This window comes from Monopterus albus, unplaced genomic scaffold (assembly GCF_001952655.1).
Source record: "Monopterus albus unplaced genomic scaffold, M_albus_1.0 scaffold152.1, whole genome shotgun sequence".
NCBI classification, from domain to species: Eukaryota; Metazoa; Chordata; class Actinopteri; order Synbranchiformes; family Synbranchidae; genus Monopterus; species Monopterus albus.
The window spans coordinates 44,289-57,007 of record NW_018128032.1 but is presented as its reverse complement, the minus strand read 5'-3'; the positions used below and the strand labels follow the sequence as shown (position 1 = coordinate 57,007).

The 12,719-nt window shown below is 43.5% G+C and overlaps 1 protein-coding gene across 1 annotated transcript in view; it reads right to left on the bottom strand.

Moving 5' to 3' along the window:
* wdr81 (WD repeat domain 81) overlaps positions 1–11,972 on the bottom strand; it is a 14,772-nt gene extending 2,800 nt beyond the window's left edge. The window contains exons 1-11 of the mRNA XM_020614838.1: positions 11,725–11,972; positions 10,387–10,862; positions 6,048–9,601; positions 5,180–5,287; positions 4,848–5,047; positions 4,530–4,711; positions 4,073–4,238; positions 3,597–3,762; positions 2,636–3,466; positions 2,377–2,522; positions 2,032–2,214 (exon numbers count right to left, since the gene is read on the bottom strand). Of these exons, the coding sequence (XP_020470494.1) occupies positions 2,032–2,214; positions 2,377–2,522; positions 2,636–3,466; positions 3,597–3,762; positions 4,073–4,238; positions 4,530–4,711; positions 4,848–5,047; positions 5,180–5,287; positions 6,048–9,601; positions 10,387–10,748 (5,898 nt within the window). The 5' untranslated portion in view covers positions 10,749–10,862; positions 11,725–11,972. The remainder of the gene's footprint in view (positions 1–2,031; positions 2,215–2,376; positions 2,523–2,635; positions 3,467–3,596; positions 3,763–4,072; positions 4,239–4,529; positions 4,712–4,847; positions 5,048–5,179; positions 5,288–6,047; positions 9,602–10,386; positions 10,863–11,724) is intronic.
* Positions 11,973–12,719: the final 747 nt, after the last annotated feature.

The window sequence follows — 12,719 nt, the reverse complement described above, 5'->3', positions numbered from 1 at the left end:
CAAGCTAGTGCATGTCAGTCACTGGATCCAGGTATCAATTTCTACAACAACAACGCAACTCATCTAACAGTTAGCACATTGCTGGTATTTTGGTATACTCTTAAGCTGTATTAACAGATAAAGTCTCTGTATTTGGCACTTACTCAATATTTAGTATTCACCCTTGACTGATATGTCACTGCATTACAACATTAAATTGTTGTTTAAGTAATTAGGATTGCTTTTTTTTAAACTAATCAGGTTCTTAAATGTTTTCAAAGCCAGAAATGTTTCTCATGTTTTCCTTTCCTTCCTCCCTTTTTCTCTAAACACTTTGACATCCAACAGTACTATTCTAAATACTATTACTAAAATAATACTATATTATTCTATTACTGTACTTATTCTAAAACATTTATGCAATCAACACACCCACTAAAACTAATATTAAAGAGCCCATGGCATGCTTTCCTTGTTTTTTGACTTATCTACAATGTTACAGTGGTGAATTATCATCTTAGACGTGATCTAAAGCTCAAAAAAATGAGGTGAATGTATGTTCTAGTATTTCTATACAGAAGCATCTTGGTTTATTCAAGGATCTTCTTGAATGGTCATAATCTCCAGGCCTCCTGCTGCACTGTGACCAGAGGATGTGGTGAAAAATACAGGGCCTGAAGTTACTGCATGTCTGGGAATGTTCCTGTACAGGGACTCATTGTTTTACCTGACAAGGTCTAACCAACAAGCAGCCAGCATGTAAAGGCCCCGTAGTGGTGAATGTTCAGCTCATCAATGTTGAATTCCCCTGGAGCACAGTACCTGTTTGTTTTCACTGCTTGAGGCGCCAGTGTGTCTGCTGTATGTGTTGCTGGTTAAGGAGCAGATTCAAGACCCATGATGTTATTGTCTGCACTACATTTTGGGACTGTATGTGGTCATGTGGGGGAAGACACAGCAACCACCAGTTGGATTTACCAACCTTTGAGCTACTTGAAAGGGAGTAATGTTTCCACTACTTGGTGGGACTTAACATTAAGGGTGCTTTCACACCTTAATTCGTTTGCTTTGGTCCGAATCAGTTGACGAGTTTGTAAACATGTAGCAATATCTCCTTGGTTCGGTTTCGTTTCACACACAGAAAAATCCAAGCACACCAAAACACATCACGTAAAACTACGCGAGAACGTTCTCTCCGCTTATTGGTCAGATGTGTCTGCCGCGAGAACAGGAAAAAAGTAAATAAAGGAAGAAAGTCCACGTTTCTGTGACGAGAGAGGACGGAGGTCAACATACGCGGGTTGGGCCTCGCCCTGGTTATTTTGTATTACGTTACTTGCATTTACCGCTTAAACCAAGTCGTACAGTTTGCCCACAATTCATCCTGGCGCATGTTGTTTTTTTGGTGTGCACTCGAGTGCGATTGCTGTGTTCACACCAGACAAAACGAACCGCACCAAGAGGGAAAACGAACTCTAGTTCGATTCAATCGAACTAAACACTTTAGGTGTGAAAGCACCCCAAGTTAAAAAAACAACAACAACAAAAATTCCACGTTGCATGTCTGTTAATGCCTTGTTTCTTTAACATTTGAGAGAATTGTTTTAAGGCTGGAGAAGTTACTATGTCTGCATTATACCAGTTAAAATATGGGGTTTCTCAATTACCCACTTTTTTTTAGAGTGTTACACATCTCTTTTCATTGGTACATACACTGTTGTTTACCCATCTATGAAGGAGAAATTGATATTAATTAATGCTGTTGCGGTTCATAGTGCTGTCCACTTTCAAAACAACATCAGCAACAGGAGTTGTGAGCAGTCACAAACTTTCCTCTTGTTTTTAGGAAGAGGCCCACGGGGTTGTCCTTGTTTGAGTCTGCACAGTGATCTTTTGTTGCCTGTCATCTCGGCTCTCTATCCCTCATGTTTATCCTAAAACTAATTCTAGTCTGAACTTGGGGCTAGCAAAAATGGGCACATGATGGTATTAAAATAAAATTTATACACATAACTAAAGGCGCACACACACACACACACACACAAAGTGTACCTTCATTTGGAGGATATCTCCCTCATGAGCTGGCCAGCCCTTCAAAACAAGTCCTGTGCGTGCATCTAGCAGAATAATGAAGCCAGATGAGAAACCTGCAGCAACTGTGCGCCCTGAAGGACTTGCTGTAAGGTAGCGGATGAGTCCAGCACTCAGATTGTTGTATGCCAGACGAAATTCATGCTGAGGACACAGAGGAAGATTTGTCATTGTTAAGCTGAAATATCTTAATATGGTGGAGAAGAATAAAGAGCACTATCGTTTTGAAAACAGTAATGACTGATAATTGGTGATGCTGTATGGCACAGGTCTCAAACGAATGAGCCTCTTAAGTGAGATTGCTACCTGCAGTCCTGGTTTGCGAGGATCAATGAAGCGAAGAACAGAATCTGCACTGCCAAAGACAACACTGCAGTGTGGAGCTGGCATGGTGGTGACAGCTGTAATAGGATTCTTTCCATCCACAGCTTCATATGAGCGGATCTGCTTGCCTAAGGATGCCAGTAGATAGAATATAGTCAACACTAAAAATTACACAAGCACAGTTACAAGCTCCAGATGTTTTGATCATGAGCAGAAATGCATTGTGCTTGATGTCCCATACCTGTATGTTGGTCCCACAGGTGCACAGCACCATCACAGCTGACTACTTCCAGTGAAGCCTCGAGCTGTCCAACATAGAAGACAGACTTTCGATGGTCATTATAAGTCAGCCTGGGCTCAACCTCCTGGGTACCATCACCATGGTTATAGAGGGGCCAAAGTTTCACAGTCTTGTCTTTACTACCAGAAAGGAAGTAATCTTCTCCCGCCAGCGGTGCCAAACACTTTGCGGTGCCTGAGTGACCCAGGAAGCTCTGCAATCGGATCTGGTGGAAGTGGAAATGTGGATCCTGTTGGTTGAGACCAATCTCATACTGCCAGTAGGCCAGCCAGTTGCCCTGCAAGGAACGGCAACTACGAGGGAGTTCCTGCTTCAGGGCACTGTCCTCTAGGGTGGGGCCTGTCACCCAGGAAGAGGATAAGGAAGCACTGACAATAGATGGAGTAGTGAAATTGGAGGAAGTGGTGATGCTGGGAGCAGTATGACTTGAGTGTCCCCATGAGCTAGCCAAGCCCAGGTTGTGGCTACCACCATAATCAGTGTCTCGGGACACTTGAATACGGTTTCCTACTAGGTGGCTCCCAAATGTGCCTGACTCGGGGAGGGGATCTCCAAGTGGGGTGGAGCAACTTGAGGGTGCAGGGAGTGGGCTGCAACCCACATGTCTGCCTAGACCAGAAGAGAGACTCATGGAGGATGGAGGCAGCCCTACCCTGAATGCTGTTGTGATGTTTGTCTCTGGACTACCCTGGCTCACACTCTGATGGTAGGACTGGGCCAACTGCCAGACCAGCTCATAGTTGGGAACCAGTTTCCGAATTGCAACGTCACCTATAGAAATCACAATGTAACAGATTCATACCAGTGAAGCGTGAACATTTCTCTCATTTAGAGAAGAGTACTACCTTCTTCCTGCTGGATAGGGTGTTTTATATTGCAGACAAAATGAGGCATTTCCTACCTATGAGACAGTAGAAGGGGATGTAGGAGGCGTGGGCCATCTCAGGGTTAAATACAGTCTGCAACTCCTCCAAGACTCCCAGCTCATATGTCACATTTGAGTCTTCAGCTGTGCAAACATCCACCACTGTGACTTCTCCCACAATTCTGCGAGGGGCGCTGTCCAGCTATAGTTTAACAGACAGTCATCACATCTGTGTGCTTCTAGTTCCATTACTATATAAATAAACGTTTATCTAATGCAACAAGACCATCCTGCCACTCTGATACATGCATTTTTGCTCTCCCCATCTCTCAGGCAGCTCATATTCCAAGTTTCTGTCTTCTGTTTCTATTGTTATCCCTATTTCCATCTGCATTTGTCCTTTATTGTTCATAAAGCTTTCTGTGCCTGATCTGCTTACTGAAGATATTCTAGAAATAAAGTTGACATGACACTTGTCAGTCTTTATGTATTGTGTTTGTGTGCATGTATACCTGGGGCTGCAGCGAATGCAACAGAGAGAAAACAGCAAAGAACCGGCGCAGAGTGTCAGCCATATGCTGCTGCACCATCTCCCTCCCAATGCGCAGACAGATGAGAGCCACGAGGCTGAGTGTTTTAATGCAGACAGCTGTGCGCGTCTGCACCCCGCTGGGGAACCTGGGTACGGCAGCACGGGTAAAACCAAGCAGGTGATGACTGACAGATCTACTGAAGCATATTTTCAGATTTCATTCTATTTCAACACAAGCATGAAAAAGATATTGAACTTCAAAAAGTTGAAACAGTTCAAAGTGGGTGACAGATGTAAAAATACAATCTGTGATATTTTACAATGATGCTGCTGTTTGACATGTTCAAATCATGGAACTCTCAGACACCACTGTGCGGTGCCTCAGCATATTTTGTATACAGTATGCATATGCGAGTTTATAGGTGTGTGTTATTTACCCCATGCGGGGGGTGGTGAGCAGGTCCAGAAGTGGCAGAAGCACATCTTGATTGATCTTCATAAGCATATCCATTAGTGTGGTATCAGAGAGAAAGACTATGATCTTCTGTGTAAGTGCAACAGCTCCAAGCAGACTTGCTTCCTTACGTGTGTTTAGACGCTGTGAAGAAGGCGGAGAAACCTAAAAACAAACACATTTGTTCTTAGACAAATAATTACCGTTAAAAAGTGTCCTCTGGTACAAAATTCCCTTTCCCACAAAAAAAAGCCATCTAGCATTATTCTCTTTTTCTTAAATGCCTTTTTTCTCATCTTACCAGATATCCTATATAAGGCAGATACAAGTAGGTGAGTACAGGCTCTCCATAAAGCTGAGCAATGTAAATTAGACAGTCCAACACAGGTCCTGCTGTTTGGTCACCGATCACTGGCTTCTTCTCATACACGTTGCCCATTCCCACACTCTCCATATTGTTCTCCTCAGATGCAGGAGCAACAAACTGGTGGTTCTCAGGTCCTACAGGCAGAGAATTTGAGAAAAGACATAGAAAACAAACATTAGCTAGAAAACACAAAACAATGGTTTGTTAGTGTTGCAAAACATAAATGTATACATAAGCTAAAGAAATTTTGGTATAAATTTACATACCAATGTAACAATTTGTGAGCAATCGCAATAAATTTCTGGCTACATATCGAGACGTCACAGTTGGTCCAAGCTTTGCCGATAGCCAACGAACTGTTTTGCAGACTGTATCTGTGTGTAGAAACAAGATTAAAACCATTAGACATTACCAGTTACAGTGGTGCCTGCAGCGGTAATCCTGTACGCACTGTGTGTACATTTTCTTTTAATGATTTTGGTCAATTTCTCCATCTGGCAGTCATTGCATGATCAACATATAGTAGAGGCTATAAAGGAATATAGTTTCAAATTCATGGCCCGAGGTCAAGCACTATATCTAATTACACACCCCTAGAGCAGATCATATAGCCTACTCTCTGAAAATACTGCTGTCACTCCCTTGGAGAGAGTGACAGCAGCGCACACACTGACTTCACTTGCTGTCAATGCCTGTAATCTGGAAAATGTGCAGGGTATTTTTTTTTTTTTTTTTATTAATCATGACTCATGACCAGTATTCATGTGTTACTTTGGCAGCTAATGATTACACATGGATTTAAGTGTCAGATCAGTAATTCTCAAGAACCTCCTAATAGCAATGCTGGTCATTGCTGAACTGAATAAGGTAAGAAGGCGCTGCGGTCACTGACTCCAGTAGCCTACTGTATCTCTTAACGAGAAAATACAGTATGTCATAATTACGAGAAAAATGTCTTGCTTTAAGGTGATAGGATCCCAATGAGATAAGTTTCTTGTTATAACTAATTTAGCAAACATATTATCTCATGGTGGTAGCCATACGTGGTTCTTGTGTGTACTATAAAATATAATCCTGAAAGCACCACTGATCAGTTAAACAAATGTGTCACATAATCCTCCATCATTCACTCACCTAGAAGAATCTTTTGCTCTTTCTCCTCAGACTCTTCTGTCAGCTCATGGTCTTCATCCTCTTCGTGCTCTCCAACGATTCCTTTCTCTGCCTCCTCCAGTGTCATTCCATTCACAAACTCACCCTCCAGAGTGGCAACTGTGGCTCCAGAGAGAGTGAGCTCCAGGTTGGTAATATTAGGGTCAAATGTCCCCTCTTTACCTTCATTAGTCTCTGTCACATCTTCGTCCTCCAGCTCTCCTCCTTCCTCTCCCTCAACGGCGTGTTTCAGGTCCTGGCTACTGTCAGCAGACTTGAGACTGGCTCGATCCCGCATTGAGTCTCCATCACCCAGAGAGAGTTCACTTGTGCTGCTTTTGTCACTTAGTTTCCCTACGCTTAGGGACTCCTGGTCTTGATCCTTTATTGCTGAGTTGTGGCTCTGCTGTTTCCCAGCAGCCATCCCTGCTCCACTGTTAACATAAAACCCATTTTGAAAGTCCTCTGCCTCTGAGAGGAACACTTGGTCATTGAGACTGATGCCAGAGGAGTAGTCGACTAGCCCCGTATCTCCCACTGCCCCAACACCTCCAGTGGCTCCACCGCTACCACCCATATTCCCGCTAACAGACCCAGTCGATGATCGCACCTCACCACACTGAAAGTCTTCTTCCTCTTCCAGATTACATGTACCACCCCTCAGCCCTTTGCATGCTTCTCCACCAGACCCTGAGATGCAGCTTTCAAAGCCTGTGATGACCTGTAGCATATGGGGGAGTAGGCTGGACAGAAAGGCCTGCAGGCCAAGCCTTACAATCAACTGAAGAATGAAGCAGTCTGTGTAGAGATAGAAACGCCCTCTTAAGCAGTGAGGGTTTTCATATACATTGATCAGTGGCTTCAGTAAGTATTTGTTTGCATTTCTGGGGCCCAGTACTCTAGAGATGGGCTCAAAAAGGTACCAAGCAGCATAGACAGCAGTAGATTCCTCAAGCATGAGGGCCAGAATGATGGGCAACAAAATCTCAAGGCCCTCAGCTGTGATGTTACCCTGTAACAGTGTTTCTAGTTGCTGCCATAGGTGAAAAACAACATCTCTTCTTTGAAGACTATGTGTAGTCTCGATCTTGGTATGGTAGGAAAAAATAAAACGATGAAGTGCGGCAAAGTAAGAAGGGAAAGGAAAGGGGGTGATGACTGAGTTCAATAACTGGCAGGGGTTTGGAGGAGGGAGACCATCACAGATAGGGTCATAATTGAAAAGAAGTGGACGTGGGCAATCTGATACTTCTGTATGTGCTATTCCAGAGTGCTTCTCCATTAGCAGCAGATTCTCAAGGGCATGATGCAAAGACAGTGGCACATCACGGAGGCTGGCAGAGCATAGCTTCATAACAGCTTGAAAACGCTGTCTGAGGGGGGTGCCTGGTTTCAGTCCTCTCAGTTTAGAGGAGTAGAATAACTCAGCAATGACAACACCAAGGGCCTGCATGTCTCTTTGGTAGAGCTGTGTAAGAGAGGGTAGAGATTCAGTTATCACACCAGCTCTCATGCAGTCACTAGGTCCTGTAGGATGCTCTATGTCAGCATGTAAACTCTTCACCAGGAAATTGTTCAATTTCTCCAGCTCTTCCAAAGGCTGCAAAGGGTTGAAGCCTTCAGGGAGGATGATCTTGAATTCCTCTGCACTTGTGGTGCTTACACTTCCTTCCCCATGTTTTTTGTTCACTGGCCCACTTCTCTGTAACATGGCACTGCGTAAACCAGGGCCGATACCACTTGTGAAATCACCAGGGAATGAACTTGGGGACTGAGATACAATAGGCGCTGTGTGCTCCCCTCCCATCTTTCCTCCCGCTGTACTGATACTTGGTAGTGGCGCAGAGCAGGATGCAGAACTGCATGAGCCACTGGACGCTAATGAGTCTAGAGCTTCCATACCTTGTTCAAGCTCTTCATCTCTGTCTACCACGGTCCAGCCACTGGACTCACACCCTGTGGACTCTGGCACCATTCCATCCACAGTGTCAGCCATGGTGTCAATTTGAGGGATGTGTAGAGAGGGCACATTTAGAGCAGCTAGTCCAAGGAGAGGAGGTTCTGCTGGTGCATACAGGGAAGGAGGTAAGCGAGGCGGGTGAGGCTGATCAAACAGCTGCACTACACCATAGTTAGTCAGACTGATATGGTTGTCCACTAGGTGCAGGCACACATTTTTGGCCTTGACAGCTTCTTTACCAGACAGCTTATAACCAAATGTGAGGTCTATCCAGTGATGCAGATGCTGGGACACCTCTCTGCTCTCCAGAAGGTGCCTGTGGACCTCAATAAACTCCTCACAGGACTTGCACCAGGAAGGCACATCAAGGTCTGGCATGTCAGGGTGTATAGAACGGAAAATAGAGGGATCTGTGTAGAACTCTGGAATGCATTCATCAGGGGTCCAGCTCTGCATACGCTCCATACTCGCTGGGTATTCATTAGGCTCCCACTGGGATCTAACATGGCTGCATAACACTGACTTTGGTGTCTGCCGAGCTTTGTAGACATAGTACGTAATGTCTGAGAGCACATCAGATATATGATGAGGCACATGGAGGTGGTCAGACTGTCCAACACCGCCAGCACCCACAGAGCCACTGAGGTCTCCACCTACACCACCTCCACCAATCCCATTACCTGCTGCAGCTGCCAAAGCCTGTTTGGTCATCTCATACGTGAAGTCGAGCTGTTTATCCCCCTTATTGAGCCTGAACTTTGACCTCCTGAGGTCTCGGAACTTTCCAAACGGCACAGTGAAATCCACCACCCATGGTAGCACTGGGTGATAATTTGGATCTCCTTCTCGTCGTCCTGCTAACCTGTTCAACTCCATCAAGTAGTGGAAGTTACTGACTCGTCCATGAACCCAGTCTAGAACCAACATTTTGAGCTCACCAAAGCAGTCTTTGCAAAGTCTTTTGTTCTCTTGGCTCACACATGCATTGTCACTTGGCAGGACACTTTTTGGTACTTGCCTGCTAGTAGCATCACTATTTACATCCCCTTCTGTTCCCAGTTCCTCATAATGGGCTAGGTTGACTTTGAGGTGGCTGCAGAGCTGCTCATCTACTGCTATGTCATGCAGAGAGAGCTCTCCACAAGACAAGCCTGCTGCATGGCATGCCTGCAGAGCTATTAGTAACTGGTAGATTAAGAACAACACTTTGGCATGGCTGTTAGCAAGCTTGGCTGGGCTGAAGGAGACAAGATCATTAAGTGAATACTGAGTATAGGGTAGAACCACGTACAGCATTTCATCTGTCTCCAGGAGACAGTCTGCTGGCAGAACATTAGGACACAGGTGGTTTGACTGGGATTTGGAAATACAAGATGAACTTGATGGTAAGTGGCTTTCTTTCTCCTTCTCTCTAGCTGGAGAAAGGGATGGTGACAGTCTGTCAGATGAGATGAATGTGGCACCGAAGAGCTTCTGTAGTGCATGACGCACTGCATCTACAGCTGCAACATGCATCTGCTCACTGGCTCCTGCATATGGCTTCACAAGTTTGTAATGAGCTTCACGCCATAGGTTCCTTAAAATAAAAAAAAAAAGAAAAGGGAAGAACAAAACAAAAAACTAATACATCACTAAAAAGGGACATCTGGACCTTTAGATTCAATTCACATCTAACAGGGCAAACAGTTAAGTGTATGACCATAGAAACCTTTGAAAAGCTACAAGGAAGAGTTAAACGCTTAAAGTAGGAGTAATCGGTTAAGCAACCCCACTAGCAGTGAACAAAAACCCCCCAAAGTGACAAAATTTCATTTAGGTACAACTAGAATTACTGCTTAGCTGTTGTATGCCTCTTGCAGCCAGTCAAATTCACGGGTATAGGACAGAAAGAAGGTCACTGACCTTGACCTTTAACCACCAAAATTTAATCAGTTCATCACTGAGTCCAAGTGGACACATGAGCCAAATTTGAAGAAATTCTTTCAAGGAGTTCCCGATATCACGTTCACAAGAATGGGCTGTATGGACGGACAACCTGAAAAAATAATGCTTTTGGCCGCACCTATCGCTGGCGCACAGGCATAAAAATAGAAGAAACACTAAATAAATCCAATTATGCAAGTTCTACTTCATTTTAAGTGGACCTTCAGCAGCCTGATATTAGGGTGTTAAAAGATATTTTCATTATCAATTATTCTAAATATCATATTTTAAGAAAAGCATTTAGAATGTTATTTGGATAATCTTCACAAATAGTAACAATCATTTAGATTTTTTTTTTTTTTAACTTGGAACTTTAAAGGCTGTAAGGTGACGAGCAGAGCCACATTTTACAGGTGAATATCAAAGTATATACAGTACCTGACATTGTGCTGCGACACACACTGCATGGTTTTGACATAGGATTCTGGTGAGGTGAACTCCATTTGTTGATGGCAAGGGTCTCTGGCCAGTCTGTAGCTCAGCTTGCTTTTCCTCAGACCCTGAATGCACACTCGTGTCCAGCCCGGAGGCAACTTTGCCTGGGAACACTGAAGGTATGTACGAATTTCTGCCTCACTGATGCTGTCAAAGCGAGTACAGCGCATGACTCTCCTCTCCCTCAGGCCCATCACCCAGCGAGTAGGGACAAGGGCTATGAGCTCCATTTGACTGCGACCTGGACCTTGATGTCGTCGGTCAACCCCCAAGTCTTTCTCAACTGCATGCATCAGCCAATCCATGGTAAGTCCTCAATGCTTGTTCAGAGTTGCACACTGTTCAGTGTGTTCACCTGGCTGTCCTCCACAGCGAGGAAAAAAAGTGTCATCAAGGGCAGGCGTAATCTCCTTTTCCACCTGTCCCAATAACAAATTCAATAAAAAAAAAAACAAACAAACAAACATGAACGCACAATTACTGCAAATGAGCAACAACTTCTTTTGTAGTGCCATAGCAGTTATACTGCTGAGCAATGCTGCAATGAGACATCTGATGGATTGTTTTCTACACAGAAAATTAGGTTTCTCCAGTGCAAGAGCGATGTGATGCTGGTGAATACACATGACAAGTCGTCCTTCTCCAAGTCAGTGAAGTTTGAGCTCATCTCACGTGACTAGTTTGCCTCTATCCTGTTAAAACAAGTGTTCTTAAAAAAGCGTCCAATTTTAAGTTTACTGATTTCAACCATAACTTTAACACAAGCAAACCATTACCGAATGTCTCTTACTACATGCACAATTCATTTTACTTAATACAAGTTCCAAAGAGGTCATATATAGTAACATCAGTAAAAGGTTAGAATGAATTTTGTTTGGCGCTAGTTGGCTGGCAGATAGTAACTTCCAAGAAACAATAAAGTTCAACTTAAACCAATACTATTAGTACTATAAAATAAAACATTTAGCCGTAATTAGGCTTTTGTCCACCTCTTTCAAATTATAAATATCTGAATGACGAGAGTAAGTTGAGAACTTCTGCTTTATGTTTTAAGAAAAAGCTCCACAAATTGGGGAAGCAGCATCAACTCAACGCTAACAGTTAGCTTAACGAATGGGCTAACGTGACGATACATAACCCAAACGAGCAAATATCCATCCTATAAGGTCAGTAACCAACAACACTGACACTGAGGTAAACAAGAGCATACTTTGCACTGGTTATATCTAACTCCAAAGTGACTACAGAACAACAGCACTTCCAGTTTAATGTGTAGCTCACCTCGCACCACTTGTAGCAGTTGACAGCTAACTGGCATTAAGCTAACGATGAAACGCCGGTTTCACGCATGGTGAATTTGTATCACGTTAACTTTACAAAACAAGCGCATACTGCAGGGCGATGTGTACTTGCTTCATATTCTGATGTTTACAGACGCGATTCAGCAGACAGACAACAGTGGGTCAAAGCTGATGACGTTTCGCTCTGTGCTAGTTGGAGCCATGTTTAAGAAGCAAAACCTCACGTGACACAACAGCAGCCCCATCTCATGTGATTAGCTGCTGGGCTGCCATAGTAGCCTACACACAGAACAGCTGTCAAACATAACGTTTGTATGATTATTTCCTTTTTCTATTGTCTTCTTTTCTAATATGTAAACACCCCTGGGGCACATTTATTTATACTAGTTGTGTACACAGGAGATTCTCCTGTTGTGTACTTTAGTTTCGAAAAAACAAAAGATTTATTTAAAAGACATGTTGTGTGACCAGCATATAACTTTTGAAAGCAGAAATTATTTTGTGTTTATTTGAACTGTACTGAGCTGAACTGTAGGCTAAACATGACAACATGCTCAAAAATATTGACACCTCTGTATTTCTGGTGACAACATGGCCAAAAATATTGACACCTCTGTATCAGATAACACACCACTTCTCCCAGTCTCTCAAAACTGTTGCAATCACAAATTCTTTGGTATTCTCGTGTTTATTTCATTTGTTTGCATTAGAACAACACAAAAAAGCAGAGAAAAAAGCCAAATCTGATCCATTCCACACAGAACTCCAAACATGGACTGGACAGAATTAATGACACTTTTCAAAACAATCAGAAATAGTTGTATTCCAAGCAGGTGATGCTCCTTTAATTTGTAATGAAACTCACCTGTAGCAACTAACGGGTGCTGGTGACATAGAAATCACACTGGGAACCAGTTAAAATGGAGAAAAGTTGATTCAACCTTTGTGTCGTGTGGACCACACTGAGCATAGAGA